Source organism: Prunus mume, linkage group LG6 (genome assembly GCF_029339155.1).
Source record: "Prunus mume cultivar Tortuosa linkage group LG6, ASM2933915v1, whole genome shotgun sequence".
In the NCBI taxonomy this organism is placed as follows: Eukaryota; Viridiplantae; Streptophyta; class Magnoliopsida; order Rosales; family Rosaceae; genus Prunus; species Prunus mume.
Window position 1 is genome coordinate 19319381 of NC_142703.1, and position 20731 is coordinate 19340111.

Genomic DNA, 20731 nt, shown 5'->3' on the forward strand with positions numbered 1-20731 from the left:
GAGAGCATAACACACTCTTAGAATTGGCTGACTTGAAATCGGAGATAGGCCTCCCAGAGGCCAATGGAGATGGGTGGCAGGGAAGGATCCTCATAATTTCTCCACATTTTCTTAATTGAAAACTAAGGAGGTGACATAATAGGGGCTCCCTCCCATGCCACGCATTTCTATTGTTTCTGGGTTTCTCTCCCTTTTCCTTTCTTGCCAGCATTGCATGTTGAAATTTCAATCTCTGCCTATTCCATAGCTCTATATATGCATGTATTTCTAATTTTTTCCATTCATTTGTTATATCTATTTGTGAAGATATATTTCCTAATCACAAAGTATTTAACTACTAATAATGACACTCAATATTACCCTCATGCACTCCCAATTGGATATTTCCAGTGATAGGACATAGTGCAGGAAGTTAAAACTGAAGCCTTTTGGAAGTAACATTTTAGATCTACTAGGTGTACGAAACTGACCTAGCTTATTCTTACCGATGTATATTACATGGTTCATGTATTCATTAAACTTGTAATCTACATTTTTTTTAAAACCCTCCCAACGGTTGAAGAGATAGAAAAAGGATCTAAAAGATGACAACAACCAATTTGGAATCTCATTTGTTCACTTTGTAATATGCTCATACGAGGGAGACACTTTTTCGCTTCTCCAATTCTTGCTTGTTACTTTTGTTGTCAAATTTGATGAGATCTATGCTTGTTCAACCTTTTTTCCATTTAGGACTCTAGCATCTGAATTTTAAGAGTCAGTGCTAGCTCTATACAATTCTTCCCATGCCGGTTGAAGTTGTACGCGCCATGTACATATGCCCTTGATCAAGATAGATTGTGCTTTGCGCTCAGATACAAATACAAGATAAAACCTTGAAGACTCACCATAAATTAAATATTAGGTTGTGAGCTATATTAGTTCAGTCACAAAATCTGTTAAGAACTGTTAGCACATGAGAGCTACATAAGAACTCCTTTCTATTGTAATCAGGAATCAGTTTCGTTTCTCTCTAAAACCCAAACAGATTTTAGAAAAACACGTCTCAGATTTCATGTTTGTAAAGACTCAGGATTTCAATTGTTTATGAGGATCATCTGTGTGTATGTGTGTGTGCTACGTATAGATGAAAAGGGTGTGTAGAGGAAAATATCTGAAATGTGGACAATTTAATGGGTGGGGGGGATTGGAAAGAGTCATAAGCAATTTGAGGGATCACATGGTCTGTTTTCCGTCTCAATTCTCAAGAACTTGGTAGTTATTAAGTCTGTATGTTTGTTGGAGAACATGATGCCCAACAATTTTTTTTTGTGACACCTACAAACTCTTTATATGTGGATAGGAAAAGACTTCTTTGAAGTACAAAACAGGCGTTAAGACATATCTGTCCATAGTCTGTTCCGACCACATCAATCATGTAATTTATATTACTTACATATGTATGCATTACCTGCTAAGTGTCCAATAATAGCAATCTTTAGACCACAACAAATTACTCAATGAAATAAGACGTGGGGAATGATGTTTGTACGTAGGGATACAGTTTGGTCATTTGCATGTGGAGATGATTTATGTGAGTGGGAAGACAACCCATGTTATGTTTTGATTTCTCACAAGCTAGTTATCCTTCACAGGAGCCCAAATCTCTGCGCCTTGAGACCACTCATTTCATGTAGCAAGGCCATACTCTTTCATCTATATATACACAAGAGATCAGGTTCATAACCAACAACTCAAGTCTCTCTCCTTGCCAAGCATCAAAGTCTTCTCTGTTTCCCAAGTCCTCTGAATTCTTTCTTGTTCAAATTTCCACTTGAGAATATAAAAACCATGGGATTCCGATTGCCAGGAATTGTTAACTCCAAGAAGGGTTCTAAACAAGGCTGCTACTTCAAAGACCATAGACATCCCAAAAGGCTACTTTGCAGTGTATGTTGGGGAGGAGCCAGAAGAAGCGATTTGTGGTTCCAATATCATACTTGAATGAGCCTTTGTTCTTGGATTTGCTGAAGTCAAGCAGAAGAAGAATTTGGATATGATCATCCAATGGGTGGTATCACAATCCCCTGCGTGATGAAACCTTCATTCATCTCACTTCCCGCTTAAGTGTATGAATGAACACAAATTAGAAGTGAATCTGGTTCATATTCAAATCAGCCTCAGTTTGATCAGAAGAACTCGCCGTTGTCAAGATGAAGTAGAGGCTGTGATTGATCATATGCACATTTTTCCTGTTGCTTATGAATCTGGGAAGCCTTCTTTGATGGTCAAAGTGCTTGTGAGCATGAGGACGAAGATACAAAATTTGTGAAGCAGTCGAATGACGATATCATGAACTCTCGAAGACTATTGAGCCCAAAATCATAACTCCAATTTTGAACTCGATGACAACAATATTTGTCTTTTAAGCCATGTACAATTCTAAATGTTTTGTTCTCCAGGAAACATGAGAAAATATAATGATATATTTTGATTCCTCATCCACTTTATTGTCTCATTTTTCAGTAAGTTATTATCTAATTGTAGCTTGTTGCCTTCATACAAAAATAGAATCTGGAAGTAGACCAAATTTGAACATCTCACAATCTCAAAGTTGAAGATGGCCAAATATTCTGATTTTCTGCTCCAATATAATGTTAAAGATGGCTTATATCAGAAGTAGTTCTATTCAGTGGTTGGACAAGAGGGTAAATATTGTGACTTTTCTAGACAAGATTGCTTGGAATTCCAAATATTGGAACGTTTATACTAAATGTCTCACTTGTTTGGGTTGGATATTATCCAAATAAAGGTTATCCATCTAAATTCAATTCTAAGTGAGAACATTAAACATGGAAAAGATCAATTAGAGGATAAAAGGTACAAATATGTTGCAGTCCCTAGTAGTGTTAAATAACTCGCCTTCTAGATCTTGTTCTTTGATGTAACCAATGGCAATAGACTACACTAGCAAATATTAAAACACTTAGAAACACACAAGAATTATACTGGTAAGGCAGAACTTTTGCCTACGTCCAGTTGTGATTTCTCTAGGTAGAGAAATCACCGCTCCTTTGATTAATAATAGAGATTACAGAACTTTTGCAACCCTAGAACTAATCTCAAAACTCTTGGCTGTCTCTGGCTGTTTTTCCTCTCTTAAAAATAAGCCTTGCCACACCCTATTTATAGATATAGAGTTGGCTTACATGTCCCAAGGCTGATTGGATTCCTATTCCTAAGTGGATTAGGAAATTACACTTATCCAAATCCTAATAGACTTCTAGAAATCCAAACCTGAATTGAATGAGGAAAACTGTAATTCTTTCCTAATCCCTCTAGGACAAGAATTGGTATACCTCTAATTTTCCTAAAACAATCCTAAACCAACTAGGACATATTTGACGAGCCAAAATCCTAACAATCTCTACCTTGGTGAGCCAAAACCAAGTCTTGATCGTTGCACCCCAGAGTATCTTTGAACCTCCTTGAAACAGTCCTGGAAATCTTCAAGAGTCTTCACCTTGGCAATCTTCTTCTTGCCTTATTGCACCTCAGGTGAGGAGGTGCTCTACTTTAATCAATCAATGAGATTGATCAAGTTCAAGCAATGCTTGAACTTCTTGGCCGACACTATCTTTGTAAGGAAATCTGCGGCATTGTCATCCGTATGAATCTTTTCAATCCAAATCTCCTTAGACTCCACCCAATTTCTGATTCTATGATATTTTGCTTCAATGTGCTTTGATCTTCCAGAAAAAACTTGATTCTTTGCCAAGTAAATGACACTTTGACTATCACACTTCAGCTTCACACAATCTTGGGTGATTCCCATTTGACTTACCAAGCCATTAAGCCAAATTGCTTCCTTTCCAGCTTCAGCCAATGCAATATACTCTGCCTCTGTGGTCGACAAAGCTGTAATTGGATTTAGTCTTTGACTTGCTTCCTTAACTTGGAATTCAATGAAATTTTGATATACTGAAATTTTATATGTCTACTTGTGATGTGAAACTTTGTACGCCATTTCGAATCAAAATAGATGTTTAGTGATTTTCCAAAGTTTTGATGATGATCCTTGTTGTTTATAGAGATTTCCGACTCTCTTGGAGCTCTAACGTGACGTTTGGTTTTACGGTTTCGTGGACACCAGGTAGGGGGTATTTCCTGTGTATATGTATGTAAATATTGATGCGTGAGAACTTTGCATTGTTTTTGTTTACTAGTATACATGTTAGGGAAATGGATTTGATTTTTCTAGCATGCCCTTCTTGTGATAAAATTGATGCTTAATTTGTGAGCTGAGAGTGAAGGGAGCCATGTGACTACCTTGGGTTTCAATCCCCTAAACCTCCGGAGGGGCTTGTACAGACGAACTTGTACTGATGTAAAAGGTATGAGTTTATGTGGTATGGAGTTAAAAGGACACTCTCGCTAACCCTTACTGTTGCGTTGAGTTAATAATCGGGTATGGGTAGTTGGTCTGTAGGAACCGATCACATAATTTGTGGTTATTGAGGCCTCGTATTCTATCAACTTGCTTGAGCATGAAAGCTAATTTGACTCAACCAATTGTTTTTGTAGTGCATTCTTTCCTCTTATAGTGTCAACTATATTCTTATTTTCAAACCCCGCTGTGGTGGCCCTTTTTGGGCAGTGGTTATTTAGTAAAGCTCACCCCTACACTTTCAGGTACTGTGCCAGACACCTTGTTGGACTGAGGTGATCAAGGGCGTGTCCGTGATCTTGTCAATTATCTTTACTTCTATTTTGTCAACTAAGGTTTAGGTTCTTTCCAGTCTTCTACGGTTGTTGTTTTGGATGTTTTGAACTGTGTTCTGAAAAGAATTTGTTTTGTTGTCGGAACCTACTGTAAATTTTGTACTCTTGTGGGTTTTGTAAATAAAAGGTTGCTTGTGAATATAACGAGTTTATTTCTGTTTCCGCGCTGTTTTCAAAGTCTTATTCCCAACTCATAGGTCGGGGAGATAGTGTAAAATTTTGGGAGGATAATTGGGTTACTGATGCCCCTTTAATGCAGCTGGCTGGGGTTCTCACCATCCCCGATAGCAATTGTCCTGTTTCAAGTTTCTCTAAGAATGGCTGGTGGGACATTGACAAGTTGAGAGGCGTTCTTTGTGAAGATCTTGTTCAACAGGTCATTAGTGTTCCTGTGGGGTTTTTAGGCTCTTTACCTGATACTCAAATATGGAAGGGTAGTACTAATGGGGACTTTTCCGTTAAATCTGCTTATAGTTTATTCTTTGGAGGTTGTTCTACCCCTGACTCCTGCTGGAAGTCCTTGTGGAGTTTAAATGTTCCTCCTAAGCTTCAATATTTTATGTGGCTGCTTCTCAAGGCAAAATCTTATCAAATGAGCGCGTGTTCGAAGGCGATTGGCCGACCCTTCATGTGGCTTTTGTTCTTGGCCTACTGAAACTGTCCTTCACATTCTTCGTGATTGTGAGCGTGCTCGATCTACGTGGAATGCTATTCTCCCTGCTGTGCTCATCATTTTTTCCATTAGATGCTCACCTTGGATGAAGGTCAATATGCTCTCTAGAGAGAAATGGAATGGTGATGTTCCTTGGAGTACTGTTTTTGTGTTTACTTGTTGGCATCTATGGTGTTGGAGAAATAAGCATGTTTTTCAGAATGAGGATACAACCCTCTTTAGTCCAAGGCAAGTTATTTGTGGGGCTGCTCAGGAGTGGATTAAGTCAACGTCTAATCTCACTGTCAGGGTAAATAAAGTTCAAATTCATGTTGCCTGGGAGCTTCTGGCCTGGATAGTTCAAACAATGTGGATGGTTCAAGGAGAAGCGCATGGTTGCATTGGTGCTGGGAGTCATTCGTGACCCTTTTGGTGGCTGGGTAAGTGGTTTTGCTATTAATCTGGGAAAATGTCAAGTTCTTGAGGCTGAGATATGGGGTCTCTTCTTTGGTTTGAAGTTAGCAATTGAGAAAGGCATCAGTAGTCTCATTATTGAGATGGACTCAGCTATTGCAGTCAATCTCTGCAGAAATCCTTCCATGCTTTCTTTGCACCCTTTAGCTACTTTGGTTAGGAACTGCTGTGACCTTATGCAGCAGTTCCTGTGTGCTCTTCATGTTTTTCGTGAGAAGAATATTGTTCTGACCGGTTAGCGAATTGGAGTTATCAAGTGGATCTTGGGCTATGCGTGTTTGAGCAGGCTCCTAGTTGGTTAAGTGATTATCTTGTTGATGATCTGCTTGGAATTGTTCATTCTAGATTGGTCTGTTTAGACCAGGTTGTGTAATCTGTTCCTTGGGGTTTTGGCCCCCCTACTTAATCAAAAAAAAAAAAAAGTCTTATTCCCAACTCAAAAGCCAAGCTTATGTTTTATTGAGAACGTGGTGTTATGATGTTCGGTTTTTAACATTGTCGTTGTCGATAGGGCACACTGTTACCGCCCGTGCTTTCCATGGCGTGACACAGGTTGTTTAGTATTTCCTGTCAGATAGCTATATTTGCCACGGCCAACAACAAATGTCTCCACAAGCTAGGGATGGAAATGGGTCGGGGAGGGGCGGGTATGACAATACCATCTCTGTCCTCGCTCTCCATCCCCGCCTTGTCCCGTAATAGGTTTCGGGAATCGCTGTCCCCATCCCCGTCGGGGACTATCCCCCATACCCACCCCAAATCCCCTATTTTTTTTCATAAAAAAATATTTATCATATATTTTAACATTAAATTTCATATTAAATTATCATTCAACACATCCAATTAACTATAAAATTCAACTCAGCTATTCAAAATTACATCAATATGAGATTTCAAAGAAGATTAGGAAGAATTCGGAGAGGGAGGTTAACTTAGGATTAAACATAAATATTATAATTATATTTATTTATTTAAATATAAACATATATATTTTCGGGTCGGGTTCGGGGATGGGGACGCTAATACCATCCCTTCCCCATAGTTGCAAAAGGAAACGTTGGGTTTAGCATGGCGTTGTTGGGATTGGAGCACTACAATATGGCGGGAGCACAGTGGCGGTCGTCGGGTTGTGAGAGAGCTGCCGCAATTCTAGGATCGCAGCTTTGATACCAACTTAAAATATGTGTATTAGGGTAGAATAATTCAGAGTGATTTATTCTTCTCTCTAGGAGCGTATTTATGTGTATAAATATACAATTCCATCTAATACGGGAATCCTGTAATTATACAGATTACAATTCCTAATTTATGTGTATAAAAATGATCAAATTTCATTATTATTCTATGAAACATTGTGTATATTCTATATTTGCCCTTTTCCTCTGTGATACATCTCTACCTTTATTTTGATTTTTTTAATCTTAAAAAAATCTCAATTGGGTCCATAGAAACTCACAAATTCTCAATCTAGTAATAATTGAAAATTTGAACACAATGAATGAGGAATTATTCACCAGTTCAGAAACTAGATTTCATATCTAACATACCTGTAACTTTCATTTTAAGTTTCATGCAATTGATTTATTTAGTGGAGCAAAAACTGGTACTAATAACCCCAAAATCCAAAATTCAATTTTGTAAAACAAAAAACATAACTTCCTCGCCAACCTGTTACAGTTTTGGATTCTTTTTTTTTTTTTTCTGTTCAGAGGTGTCAGATTAACTGGTTTCTCTTTATCTCTCTCATCGCGTTCATCATGTGAACTGATAAAAGAAATGGTTTAATAGGTACATCACGACTGTATTTTACGACGCGTGGAAAGCATGCAAGAATGCCAACCCAATTGTCTTTGTCCTTCCTCATGAAAATTGCCAAAACATGTGGTTAAACAACTACAGTGGCACACAGATTCCTCACCATATTGAAACCATGGGCACTATAGGTTGTTTTCTTGAACTTATGTACCCTTGGCTTCCCTATAAATAAATGTCTCTAAATCTTGAGAGCATAACACACTCTTAGAATTGGCTGACTTGAAATGGGAGATAGGCCTCCCAGAGGCCAATGGAGATGGGTGGCTGGGAAGGATCCTCATAATTTCTCCACATTTTCTTAATTGAAAACTAAGGAGGTGACATAGTAGGGGCTCCCTCCCATGCCACGCATTTCTATTGTTTATGGGTTTCTCTCCCTTTTCCTTTCTTGCCAGCATTGCCTGTTGAAATTTCAATCTCTGCCTATTCCATAGCTATATATGCATGTATTTCTAATTTTTTCCATTCATTTGTTATATCTATTTGTGAAGATATATTTCCTAATCACAAAGTATTTAACTACTAATAATGAGACTCAATTTTACCCTCATGCACTCCCAATTGGATATTTCCAGTGATAGGACATAGTGCAGGAAGTTAAAACTGAAGCCTTTTGGAAGTAACATTTTAGATCTACTAGGTGTACGAAACTGACCTAGCTTATTCTTACCGATGTATATTACATGGTTCATGTATTCATTAAACTTGTAATCTACATTTTTTTTTAAAACCCTCCCAACGGTTGAAGAGATAGAAAAAGGATCTAGAAGATGACAACAACCAATTTGGAATCTCATTTGTTCACTTTTTAATGTGCTTATACGAGGGAGACACGAGTGCAAGGGGTCCCGGAGCAAAAGAAGGTAACTTTTTCGCTTCTCCAATTCTTGCTTGTTACTTTTGTTGTCAAATTTGATGAGATCTATGCTTGTTCAACCTTTTTTCCATGTAGGACTCTAGCATCTGAATTTTAAGAGTCAGTGCTAGCTCTATATTCTTCCCATGCCGGTTGAAGTTGTACGCGCCATGTACATATGCCCTTGATCAAGATAGATTGTGCTTTGCGCTCAGATACAAATACAAGATAAAACGAAGACTCACCATAAATTAAATATTAGGTTGTGAGCTATATTAGTTCAGTCACAAAATCTGTTAAGAACTGTTAGCACATGAGAGCTACATAAGAACTCCTTTCTATTGTAATCAGGAATCAGTTTCGTTTCTCTCTAAAACCCAAAAAGATTTTAGAAAAACACAAACAGTAGATTTCATGTTTGTAAAGACTGAGGATTTGAATTGTTTATGAGATCATCAGTGTGTATTTGTGTGTGTGCATATAGATGAAAGGGTGTGTAGAGGAAAATATCTGAAATGTGGACAGAGTTTAATGGAGACAATTGGGTGGGGATTGGAAAGAGGCATCAGCATTTGAGGGTCACATGGTCTGTTTTCCATCTCAATGTCACATGGTCTGTTTTCCATCTCAATCTCAAGAACTTGGTTGTTATTAAGTCTGTATGTTTGTTGGAGAACATGATGCCCAAGAATTGTTTGGACACCTACAAACTTTTTATATGTGGATAGAAAAGACTTCTTTGAAGTACAAAACAGGCTTCTGACATATCTGTTCATAGATTAGCAATGTTTAGACCACATCAATCATGTAATTATATATTACTTACATATGTATGCATTACCTGCTAAGTGTCCAATAATCAATCTTTAGACCAAATTACTGGATGGAATAAGACGTAGGGAACGGTGTTTGTACATGGGGATACAGTTTGGTCATTTGCATGTGGAGAAGATTTATGTGAGTAGGAAGACAACCCATGTTATGTTTTGATTTCTCACAAGCTGCTCCTCGAGACCACTCATTTCATGTAGCAGGCCATACTCTTTCATCTATATATACACGAGATCAGGTTCATAACCAGCAACTGAAGTCTCTCTCCTTGCCAAGCATCAAAGTCTTCTCTGTTTCCCAAGTCCTCTGAATTCTTTTTCTTGTTCTAATTTTCCACTTGAGAATATAAAAACCATGGGATTCCGGTTGCCAGGAATTGTTAACTCCAAGAAGGGTCTAAACAAGGCTGCTACTTCAAAGACCTTAGACATCCCAAAAGGCTATTTTGCAGTGTATGTTGGGGAGAGCCAGAAGAAGCGATTTGTGGTTCCAATATCATACTTGAATGAGCCTTTGTTCTTGGATTTGCTGAGTCAAGCAGAAGAAGAATTTGGATATGATCATCCAATGGGTGGTATCACAATTCCCTGCAGTGATGAAACCTTCATTCATCTCACTTCCCGCTTAAGTGCATGAATGAACGCAAATGAAGTGAATCTGGTTCATATCCAAATCAGCCTCAGTTCGATCAGAAGAACTCGCCGTGTCAAGATGAATTAGAGGCTGTGATTGATCATATGCACATTTTTCTGTTGCTTATGAATCTGGAAGCCTTCTCTGATGGTCAAACTGCCGTGAGCTGATCACGAAGATGCAAAATTTGTGAAGCAGTCAAATGACGATATCTTGAACTCTCGAAGACTATTGAGCCCAAAATCATAACTCCAATTTTGAACTGGATGACAAGAAGATTTGTCTTTTAAGCCATGTACAATTCTAAATGTTTGTTCTCCAGGAAACATGAGAAAATATAATATATTTTGATTCCTCATACTTTATTATCTAATTGTAGCTTGTTGCCTCATACAAAAATGGAATCTGGAAGTAGACCAAATTTAAACATCTCACAATCCCAAAGTTGAAGATGGCCTCCTTTCCCAATAAATTATCAGATACAGATACAGCCAAATATACTGATTTTCTGCTCAATGAAGTTGAAGATGGCTTGTATTAGAAGTAGTTCTATTCAGTGGTTGGACAAGAGGGTAAATATTGTGACTTTTCTAAACAAGATTGCTTGGAAAGTCCAATTATTGGAACTTTTATACTAAATGAGAACATTAAACATAGAAAAAAGTACAATTATGTTTCAGTCCCTAGTAGTTCACACTTAACAGGTCTCTTAATTTCAAAAATCCCAATAGTTTCTTGGTCCTAATCGATATCAGTAGATTAAGTAGTTGTTTCAGAGGAAGCCCCATTTCTCTTGTCCTAATCCATTGGATTCTGCATGAAGGCATAGATCATGAAGTCTTCGTCTTCAACATCAACAAGAAGAGTTAGTGCCATCACAACTCAGATAGCACTTGGTACTTGCTAAATACTTTGGTGAAAAACACAAAAAGAACCCACTAATACTTTGGCATAGGATAAAAGATTCCATAATAATTTTTGAAGTAAGCCATTATACTTCAGTTCTTGTGAAAATCTGCTGCTATCTGGTGGTTAATTATATCAGAGAGCCAGAAGAAGATAGTAAACATATATAGTGCAAAATATAAGATAAGAATGGATGAGGATCTAAATTGTCTTATAGATTCCCATATTCTCTTCTCCTCAAGAGAAACAACAACGTTTAAATGGGGTTCAAAGAGCAAACTTGACTCTCTTTTAGTTCAAAATTGGGTCCATGTTTTCGGGAACAATGGTCATCAAGAGTTCATGACATTGTCATTCGACTGCTTCAAAAATTTCAGATCTTTCTGCTCAGCTCATGCAGCTTGCAATTACCAAAGGTGTCGGTTGATTACTGAAGACTTCCCAGACTCACAAGCAACACAAGATGTGAGTGTGATCAATTATAGCCTCTTCTTCATCTTCACTTAGTGAGTTGTGGTCAAAATGAGGAAAGATTAGGATGCAGAAGGCTTCCCACATTAACTTCCTTAGCATTCACTCATACATGTAAACGGGAAGTGAGATCAAGGAAGGTGTCTTCACTGCAGGGGATAGTAATTCCACCCATTGGATGATCATATCCAAATTCTTCCTCTGCTTGATTCAGCAAATCCAGGAATAAAGGCTCATTCAAATATGATAATGGAATCACAAATCGCTTCTTCTGGCTCCCCCCAACATACACTTCAAAATAGCCCTTTGGGAGGGTCTTTGAAGAAGCAGCCTGGTTTAGACTTCTCTTGGTGTTAACAGTTCCTGGCAACTGGAAGCTCATGGTTTTTAAATTCTCAAGCTGAATCAGAACAAGAAAAAGAATTCAAAGGACTTGGGAAACAAAGAAAACTTTGATGGTTGGCAAGTAAGAGATGTTGTGTTGTTGATGAACTTGATCATGAGGGTATATATAGATGAAAGCACTGTGAAAACTTCTCTGCTACATGAAATGAGTGGTGAAGACAATGGATTGTGAGAAATCAAGAGATCACATGGGTTGTCTTTCTAGTCACATAAATCATCTCCCCACAGATTTCACATGCAAATGACCCAACTGTATCCCTATGTCAAAACATCATTCCCTACATCCTTCAGGTAACAGACAGAATCACAAGAGAGATATCAACCTAGTAATTTGTTATGAAACATAAGCCTATTTAAAAATAAATAAAAATTAGAAGCATGCTTTAGGTATCCAAACTTCTCTGTGTTCACAAACTGAATTGACCAAAGTGCACTAATTACTCATTTTGTGGATCAGGCACTCTAACCACTGCATGGATACTTGTCCTTCATGCTCAGTGAATGGAAAGACCTACACATCACTGACAAGGACTGGTGGGCCTGGATATGAAAATTGGTGATGTATAACTTGATGGACTTAAGTTGATACTAATTCCCATCTTTTGTTGAAGGAACGTTCGGCTCCTGTAGGGGAGCCTCTCGTATCAGTATAGCGTGCCAAGTGTGGTAGGCTGATAGGGGTCACCACTCCCCGTGCTAGCTCATAGGGAAAAGGGAAGAACCAGTCACCAAACCACCCTAGCATGACCATCAATGTCCCCTGTCTCCAGTTGTAAATAAAAAGCTTGAAACCGATAGATGAATGAATATATAACTCAGTTGGTTTTGCAACTAATAAAAATTGTGACAACAAAGATAAGTTCCTCAAGCATGCCCCTACTGGAAAGGAGTAGGAAGGCAAACCCATGTGACCTCTTGAATTCTCACCAGCCAGATTGTCCTGCATTGGTGCCCACCTCATTGTCTCCTTACCACTCATTTCATGTAGTTCATGATTTTCCGCAGGTCCTTTCATCCGAATATAAACACATGACCGGCCATGAGCAACTCAAGTCTCTCCTTCAAAGCATCAAAGCATTCTCTATCTGTTTCCCAACTCCATTGAATTCTTTTTCTTGTTTTGATTCCTCTTGAGTCTAAACACCATGGGGTTCCGGTTGCCAGGAATTGTTAATGCCAAGAGAAGTCTAAGTCACATAGCTGCCACAAAAACCTTAGATATCCCCAAAGGCTGTTTTGTTGTGTATGTTGGGGAGAGCCAGAAGAAGCTCTTTGTGATTCCGATATCATACTTGAATGAGCCTTTATTCCTGGATTTGCTGAATCAAGCAGAGGAAGAATTTGGATATGATCATCCAATGGGTGGAATCACCATCCCCTGCAGTGAAGACTCCTTCCTTGATCTCACTTCCCGTTTACATGTTTGAATAAACACTAGTGAAGTTAATCTGGGAAGCCTACTGTATCCGAAGTATTCCTCATTTTGACCACAACTCACTAAGTCAAGATGAAGAAGAACATGCATGATCACACTCACATCTTGTGTTGCTTGTGAATCTGCCAAGCCTTCGGAAATCATCAAGATGCTTGTGAGCCGGGATCCAAAGTTACGAAACTTTGTAATACAGTCGAATTACGTATCTTGACTCCAATTTTGATCTCAAAGAGGACATTATTTTGTGTTTATACCCCATATACAGTTCTTAATTTTTTGCTCTTCTGGAACATATGGGAAGATATGAATATATTTTAATTCCTCATCCACTTTCTTGTCTTATTATCTAATTGTAGCTCAGTTTTATAATCATCAAATGGCAGTGAAGATTTTCTCAACAGTAAAATATAATGGCATACTTTGCCCCATGTTAACATTACAGTCTCCCAAAGTTTATAAAAATCAAATAGTTTATTTGTTATAGGTTTGGTAAAATCTGAAGTAATGTTACATCTGGTTGAGAGAGGTGTAAGTTATGATGACTAATGACAATTTCCCCCTTTTTTTCTTGACCTATATCATAACACTACCTGCAGGAATCATTAATTTGGGAGACTGGCATGGGAAATTAATGGATACAAACAAGAGTAACCATCATGCTTCGTTCATTATGAAAATCTGCTGCCATATGGCATATAACAGATCCGGTAGAAGATAACCCTAATGCAAAATCTAAGACAAGAATTAATTAATGGAGAAGCAAAATGTCTTATATATTCCCATTTTTCCTGGAGAGAGAAAAAAATTTACATGGGGGTACAAACACAAAATTGGACTGTTTTTTAGTTCAAAATTGAAGTCATCGTCTTGGAGCTATTGGTCTTAGAGAGTTCATGATATCTATCGTCTTTCGACTGCGTCAGAAATTTTGTATCTTTGTGCTCAGCTCATGCAGCTTGACGGTTGCAGACGTTGTCCCAGATTCACAACAACAGAAGAAGCAAGTATAATCCATCATAGCCTGGTCATCATCTTGACATTCCAAAAAGAGCATGCTTTTGATATGAAGTTGGATCCCAGATTACCTTCATTAGTTTTCACTCATACACTTGAGCAGGAAGTCAGATGAACAAAGCTGTCTTCACTGCCGGGTATTGTGATACCACCCATGGAATGAACGTATCCAAATTCTTCTTCAGCTTGATTAAGCAAATCCAGGAATAAAGGCTCATTCAAGTATGATACTGGAATTACAAATCTCTTCTTCTGGTTCTTCCCAACATACACTTCAAAATGGCCTTTTGGGATCTCTAAGGTCTTTGAAGAAGCTGAATGGTTTCGACTTTTCTTGGTGTTGACAATTCCTGGAAACCGGAACCCCATTGTTTTTAAATTGGAGTTGGAAGAAGAAAAAGAATTCAAAGGAGTTAGGAAACAGAGAGAGTTTTGATGATTGGCAAGGAGATACTTGATGCTTGTGAACTTGATCATTTGTGTATATATAGATGAAATGGGATGAGAAAATTCATCTGTTACATGAAATGAGTGGCGCAGAGGCATGAGGTGGGCAACAATGAGGGACAATGGCTTGTGAGAAATCAAGGGATCACATGGCGTTGTCTTCCTACTCACATAGGACATTGCACATGGAAATGAAGGAACGTTTTCATATGTTGAAATATTATGTCCTACCTCTTTTCCAGTGGGGCAGGCCTGAGACATTTACTTCTCTTGGCGCTCACTAGCTAACACAAATTACCCAATTGGACTTCTTAGTATTTTCTCGGAGATATGCTATGCTTGAATTTCATGGTTACTATTTAATTTGGACTAACTCTACTGCATATGTTGGTGTCTCAATTAATGCTGCTTTACAAACAAGAACTGGTGTAACACCCCGACTTCAATTATTTCCTATTTTAATTAAATTAAGGGAAAATATGAATTTACCCTTGCGTTAAGGGTAATTTTGATCATTTTCTTATCCGGGAAGATTTTGGGACCACGAGTGGTTTGGTTGCGTAGGTGGTACTGAGACGAAACCGTAGACATGCAGTAGGCTTGAATCGGAATTGTAATGAAGTTTTGGCAATCAAATTAAGTTCGATGGCGGAACCGTAATTATTTCGAAAAATTTGGTAAAAATCAGATTTTTTTCAGTTTTTACCCCTCACTCTCTCTCTCTCTCTCTCTCTCGCGTACGCTCTCTCTCTCCTCGGTTTCTCTCTCCCCGATCCGATCACTCTCTCTCTTCGATTCTCTCAACTCCGGCCACGGAAAGGGCCGGCACCGGTCCCGTTAGATTCGTCTCGACGTCCCGGTCAAGACCCACCGGTTTTCCCCCCGGAAAACCCGATTCCAGCCGACGGTAGAGACTGGTTCAAACCGGATTTTTCACGGCGTTGCGCCGTCGTCTCCGCCGTCCAATCCCGGTGAAACAGGTGGGCTTTCTCCCTCATTTTATCTGCTATAATTGATCACACTCACATCTTGTGTTGCTTCTTAATCTGGGAAGCCTTAGGTAATCATCAAGCCGCTTCTGAGTGGAGCTCAAAGTTATGACACTTGGTGAAGCCATTATCATCGAGTCTCTAAATTCATTGGCCTCGAAATCATGACTCCAACTTTGATCTCAAAAGACAATCAAATTTTGTGTTTATATCCACTTTATTCCTCTTCCGGAGCATGTGGGAACTTATGATATACTTTAATTCCTCATCCACTTTATTGTCTTATTACCCAATATGCACTGGAGATTTTCATAAGATAATTGAAGTATATAATAGCATTACAGTCATCCACTTTTGGCTCATAGAAATGGAATCTTGAAGTAGACCACATTTTAGCATTACAGTCTACTAAAGTTAACAATGGCCTACTTTCCCAATAAAGTGGAGGAGTGTTAAATTTAATGCACATTCCAAAATAAGGTTAAACAGACCAACAGAGAAAACTAACAGAAAAACCACAGCAGTCCCATAGACAAATCCTAGACCCCGTAACCACATTTATATAGAGAACAAGTAAAAGTAGCTCGAGCAAATTCGATTGATCAACAAATGGGCATGAGTAGACGATTGTTAAGCTTAGGCAGGCGGCTTCCCGGGAGTGGGCATGATCAGTCTTCCTCATTTTTCAGGTACAAAAGCATCGAAAAGGTGATGTTCAAAATAAAATCTAGTAATACTTCTGGAAGCTTCACGCTAAGATGTAGTCTATTGGAGAGTATTCTGGTACTTCAGGAAGATTTTCCTTCTATTTTGTTTCAGCTTCTCGAGGCGAGGACAGCATGATCTGATTTTTGCAACATCTATATTTTTTGTAGCATTCATCCGAGTATTTACTGACAACGATCTCAGATGGTTAAATGTGAATGGTGGTTGGAAGATTGCCATGAACTCATCGAGCTTGCTGTCATCAGGTATTTGTACTACCAATTTTCTGAGATTAGGCAGTGTGGTCAGATCCTTCACATCTGCTATCTTTGCTGGAAAGTTTTTTAAGGTCTGCAGGTCATTGAGATTAGCAAACTGTAACTTCTCGGTACGCCTGCCATAGTGCACTGGAAGATACAAATGCCTCAATCTTTTCATCTTCCAAATCACATCTGGAATTAGTTCTGCTGATCCGTATGGATCTATGTATAGGGCCAACAAGAATCTCCAGTTGCCTATAGATGACAAAAGCACTCCTGTCCAAGCAGAATTTACAGTCAAAAGCCTTAAATGGATCAAATTCCCTATTCCTTTTGGTATTGCGAATCCTCGAATATCTTCAAGATCTAGGACTGTAAGGAACTTGAACCTGCTGACTATGGATTCAATCAGCTCCTGACTTACTCCGCTGTACCCGTCTTGGCTGAATCCTAATGCAGACCTAATCGGAGGACATTCTTCGGTTCCCAAAGAGATCAACCCACGAAAATTTTTTAAATGAATGGAAACTCTCCGCATCCTACCTATTGAAAATGGTCTGTTAATCATTGGGGAAGATAACAACTCCATTTCCCTGTTACTGTCACGAAGTTCTATGATTTGGAAGAAATCATTCTCCTTGGCCTTTGTCAAACATAGTTCTCGTATAAGATCATGCATGCGGCAAATTTTAATCCTTCCGGTTGAACTTCTTCTCTCCACTTGAACCAAATACCTTTCTGCCAACATTGTCAGGTAACGATATGCAACATCCTCTAATGTTTCCTCGTTCTCTCTTTCATTTGATGATGGTATCATGCCTTCTGCAACCCACAGATTGATTAGTCTCCGTGTAGGCATTTCAAAATCCTCTGGGAATTGGCCTAAATGAAGGAAGCATGGTTTCAACTGATATGGCAAATCATCGTAACTTAGTGCTAACGCCTCCATACTTCCAAATTCAGCACTTCTGTGGTCGCCGTTGACTGTTTTCAGGTGTGATTTGATAGTTTTATGTACTGTCTCCCATTCATCAATGAAATGTTTTGTTGCCAAAACACCTCCAAGCACAATAATGGCCAGCGGCAGACCACGACAATGTCTTACCATTTCTTTCCCAAGTTTTTCCATGCTTTCCACTGTTATCAAAGGATTTTTAGAATTTTTTGGCCCGGTAGCTGGTGGGTGATCTACAATACAACAAAGATCAAACTATAAGCACTCTTTGTTGTTATGAGATGTATATTTGATTAGAAGATTTATTATTTAATTTGTATAGTTGACCTATTAGGTACTAAGGTTTTAATTACTTTGCTTGTACAAAAGTACCCTAGCTCATGTACTTTATTAAGGCAATTTTTAGTAGAGTACAACTTTCTATAAGCCCTTTTGAGATAAAATCTCCACACAATGTGGGTGTTAAAATAATGCACATTTGGAGACACTCACCAAAATGTCGGCGGACTAATTAATAGCTATACTGCATTAATTAGTCAACTAGTTATTTGGTCCATACTGTATGTAAATGAGCTAGAAGCAAGAAGCTTCAAGTAGCCAATACAACAATCAAATGTGGATTTGCCAAGAGAACTCCCAACCTAAGCCACCAAAGAAGCCAAGAGCTAACCCACCAATCCATGGCCAATAGCCTAGAGTCCTATGTTATCAACAAAGAGTTGAGTACCCGATAGCTACACAAGCATTGGAGAGCCAATAGCCTAGTCCTAAATCAACCTACCAACTAGCCAAGAACTAAACAACTAGAAGGCCAATAGCCTATAGTCGTGTCACAAAATCTAATAAAACACTTTGTTTCAGTTTCAAATGTTTTCTACTATTGTCCTATACTTCTTAAACCCCTTCACACTCAATCCAACACTGGAATCAAAGCACTATAGTGGGCAACACTAAAGCAGTATTAGATTGGTTGAAATGCTACAGATTTGTGAACGCACAAAAATGTAGTACTAAAATTTAAATGACAATCTAGAAATTATTAAGCATGAGATGAGACGTTGGTGTTACCTCCATATGGTTGCACCCTTTGAACAATTGCTACCTTATGGAACAGTTCCCAGCTATCGTCATCATTTAGACACGGTGGTTCATAGAGGAAACCTCTCGGATCTGCTCGATATGCTACGCTTTTGTTGCGCGATGTAAGTAGCACTTTGGTTTCTGTGTCCTCCTGAGTTGGAAACCCAGCACTTAGCAATGACCACGCATCCTCATCCCAGATGTCATCAAGAACCACCAAGCTTCTCGTCTTTTGAAGTAGCACAAAAAGTTCTTTAGCTACCTCACCATCTTTCATCTTTGTGATCTTCTCTCTCTCCTCTTTGTCAGGGGACGAAAGTTTAAACAGAAATTGCTCCCAAATATCCCTTGTTTGATATTGTTGAGATACGCACACCCAAATGAAGTGAGAAAAATGATCCCTAACTTCATCATGATGGTAAACCATCCTAGCCAGAGTGGTCTTGCCTAACCCTCCCATTCCACATATCGAAACCACTCGACTGCCGGAGTTTCCTGGTTTCACAAGCTCAGTCGCTAATTTCTTGGCAGCTTCCACCAAACCAACAACATTATGGTTGCCGAAGTGAGAGAAACTGCGGCGTAATTCGGGCACAACCCTGTCAGAATAGCTCGGCCCCTCTCCTTCCTTCAATCTCCTTATGCCATATGTTTCTAGGTTCACCCTCAGTTGAGAGATTTTGCCCTTGATCTCCTCAATCTTTGACCCAACGTTGTACAGCGTTTTTAATTTTCTGACGTATTTGAAACATCTGTAAAACAGAGAGATCTTGTTCCACCGACGGTTGAGTTTGGTGGACTCTATTTCGTGGACAAATTTTTCGATGACATATTGCGCCGAATAAGCAGCATCTCTGATTTGTTCAACGTACTCTCGTACAACTGCTTCTTTTTCTTGTCTTGAATCTGCATCTTTTAGGAAGCTGCGCATAATCTGTAACTCTTGCTGCAACAGCTTAATTTGGTTACGGACACCCATCAAGAAGTTGACTTTTTCTGTGAGCAAATCATGGATCCTTTCCAACAGAAAAGAGACGACGTTCTCAGCCATTTCACTTCGCTCAAAGCAATACCGCTCAAAGCAATACCACTCGGTGCTTTGTTCTCTCTATTAATGTTGAAATTTTAGTGTTAGTTTAAGTGTGAAGGGATTGATGGATATGTTGTGGAAAGTTCACAGATGAGAGACAAGTGAAAAGAAAGATACGGGAAGCAATTGTTGTGGACTTGGAACACGAAAAATAATTCAAAGGTGGGCAATGCACTGTGTGTGTGTGTATCAGACGAAAATTCTACCATGCGCCCAAATTTTAGTCCTTAGATAACTTTGAATTTATGGCTCTTCATACACTGAAATTGAATTCCACCAACCTGTACTATCAGTGAAGGAAGAAAGAGAAAAAAAACAAACCAAAAAAGCTGACAGCCAACATGGGCTATATAAAAAGGACAAAAAACATGTTTATATTATTTATTTCTCTTTTGAGTTGATTTAATGTATACGAATAGTATGCTAGTTTTTTTTTTTTTTTAATTAATTTCTCTTTTGGGTTGATGTTTATGTATATGAAAACTTAAAGAAAGAACGTAATTAATTGAACAAACCAATATAAATTAAAAAAAAAATTACAATAAACAGAAAATTTTAAATATATTTAGATGAAAATAATAATAATAGGCATTAAAAAATTTGTTCCATGTTTTTCTTCCACTAATCTCACTTCTATTATTTCTCTATTACTCCACCAGTAGCTAGCATGTGAATGATTTCTATAAATAAAAAACCAAATATTTTAGTAAAATATAAAAATATTAAGAATGATCAAAATTAGGAAAAATAATAGATTGATCTAACGTTTCAAAAAGTAGCTAGTAAAACATTTTCACATGTCAAATATTTATTTATTTGTGATTATGTTAAATTTCAATTTTAAGTGATCATGATAACATCTTGATTACCATTTATAAAATATATATCTCGTTCAATGAAAATTTTGTGTGCATAAATGTATAAAAATTATAGTATCACCCTGTTTGGCAAT

The 20731-nt window shown here is 38.3% G+C and overlaps 5 protein-coding genes, 1 long non-coding RNA gene and 1 pseudogene across 6 annotated transcripts; 4 read left to right on the plus strand and 3 right to left on the minus strand.

The window, feature by feature from the left end:
* The first annotated feature begins 5014 nt into the window (after positions 1–5014).
* Positions 5015–6126, plus strand: LOC148916345 (uncharacterized). The gene is made up of 4 exons (XM_089055110.1): positions 5015–5249; positions 5339–5442; positions 5634–5723; positions 5797–6126. The coding sequence occupies exons 1-4, from the start codon at positions 5015–5017 to the stop codon at positions 6124–6126; spliced, it is 759 nt and encodes a 252-aa protein (XP_088911236.1).
* Positions 6127–7916: 1790 nt separating this feature from the next.
* On the plus strand, positions 7917–10382 carry LOC103335789 (indole-3-acetic acid-induced protein ARG7-like). The gene is made up of 2 exons (XM_089054216.1): positions 7917–8565; positions 8655–10382. The coding sequence occupies exon 2, from the start codon at positions 9744–9746 to the stop codon at positions 10023–10025; it is 282 nt and encodes a 93-aa protein (XP_088910342.1). The 5' UTR covers positions 7917–8565; positions 8655–9743; the 3' UTR covers positions 10026–10382.
* A 688-nt stretch (positions 10383–11070) lies between these two features.
* Positions 11071–12086, minus strand: LOC148916346 (auxin-induced protein X10A-like). The gene has a single exon (XM_089054218.1). It carries the CDS (start codon positions 11779–11781, stop codon positions 11506–11508), a length of 276 nt encoding a protein of 91 aa, XP_088910344.1. The 5' UTR covers positions 11782–12086; the 3' UTR covers positions 11071–11505.
* Positions 12087–12685: 599 nt separating this feature from the next.
* Positions 12686–13568, plus strand: LOC148916347 (auxin-induced protein 15A-like). The gene has a single exon (XM_089054217.1). It carries the CDS (start codon positions 12950–12952, stop codon positions 13229–13231), a length of 282 nt encoding a protein of 93 aa, XP_088910343.1. The 5' UTR covers positions 12686–12949; the 3' UTR covers positions 13232–13568.
* Positions 13569–13987: 419 nt separating this feature from the next.
* On the minus strand, positions 13988–14825 carry LOC148916348 (indole-3-acetic acid-induced protein ARG7 pseudogene; annotated as a pseudogene).
* A 1393-nt stretch (positions 14826–16218) lies between these two features.
* Positions 16219–19979, minus strand: LOC103335844 (putative disease resistance protein At1g50180). The gene is made up of 2 exons (XM_008238880.3): positions 18678–19979; positions 16219–17842 (listed from the first exon to the last, which is right to left on the minus strand). The coding sequence occupies exons 1-2, from the start codon at positions 19738–19740 to the stop codon at positions 16455–16457; spliced, it is 2451 nt and encodes an 816-aa protein (XP_008237102.2). The 5' UTR covers positions 19741–19979; the 3' UTR covers positions 16219–16454.
* LOC148916349 (uncharacterized) lies at positions 17280–18035 on the plus strand. The gene is made up of 2 exons (XR_016127818.1): positions 17280–17408; positions 17510–18035. It is a non-coding gene; the product is annotated as an uncharacterized LOC148916349 (long non-coding RNA).
* Positions 19980–20731: the final 752 nt, after the last annotated feature.

What these genes read in the sequence shown, in the direction of transcription:
- LOC148916345 (XM_089055110.1), top strand. Translation starts at nt 5,015, where the DNA reads ATGCAGCTGGCTGGGGTTCTCACCATCCCCGATAGCAATTGTCCTGTT. An exon ending in CCTTCACATTCTTCGTGATT is followed by an intron (nt 5,443 to 5,633) that starts GTGAGCGTGCTC and finishes CATGTTTTTCAG; the next exon opens with AATGAGGATACAACCCTCTT. An exon ending in CGTCTAATCTCACTGTCAGG is followed by an intron (nt 5,724 to 5,796) that starts GTAAATAAAGTT and finishes GGATGGTTCAAG; the next exon opens with GAGAAGCGCATGGTTGCATT.
- LOC103335789 (XM_089054216.1), top strand. Translation starts at nt 9,744, where the DNA reads ATGGGATTCCGGTTGCCAGGAATTGTTAACTCCAAGAAGGGTCTAAAC.
- LOC148916346 (XM_089054218.1), bottom strand. Translation starts at nt 11,781, where the DNA reads ATGAGCTTCCAGTTGCCAGGAACTGTTAACACCAAGAGAAGTCTAAAC.
- LOC148916347 (XM_089054217.1), top strand. Translation starts at nt 12,950, where the DNA reads ATGGGGTTCCGGTTGCCAGGAATTGTTAATGCCAAGAGAAGTCTAAGT.
- LOC103335844 (XM_008238880.3), bottom strand. Translation starts at nt 19,740, where the DNA reads ATGGCTGAGAACGTCGTCTCTTTTCTGTTGGAAAGGATCCATGATTTG. An exon ending in AAGGGTGCAACCATATGGAG is followed by an intron (nt 17,843 to 18,677) that starts GTAACACCAACG and finishes GTTGTATTGTAG; the next exon opens with ATCACCCACCAGCTACCGGG.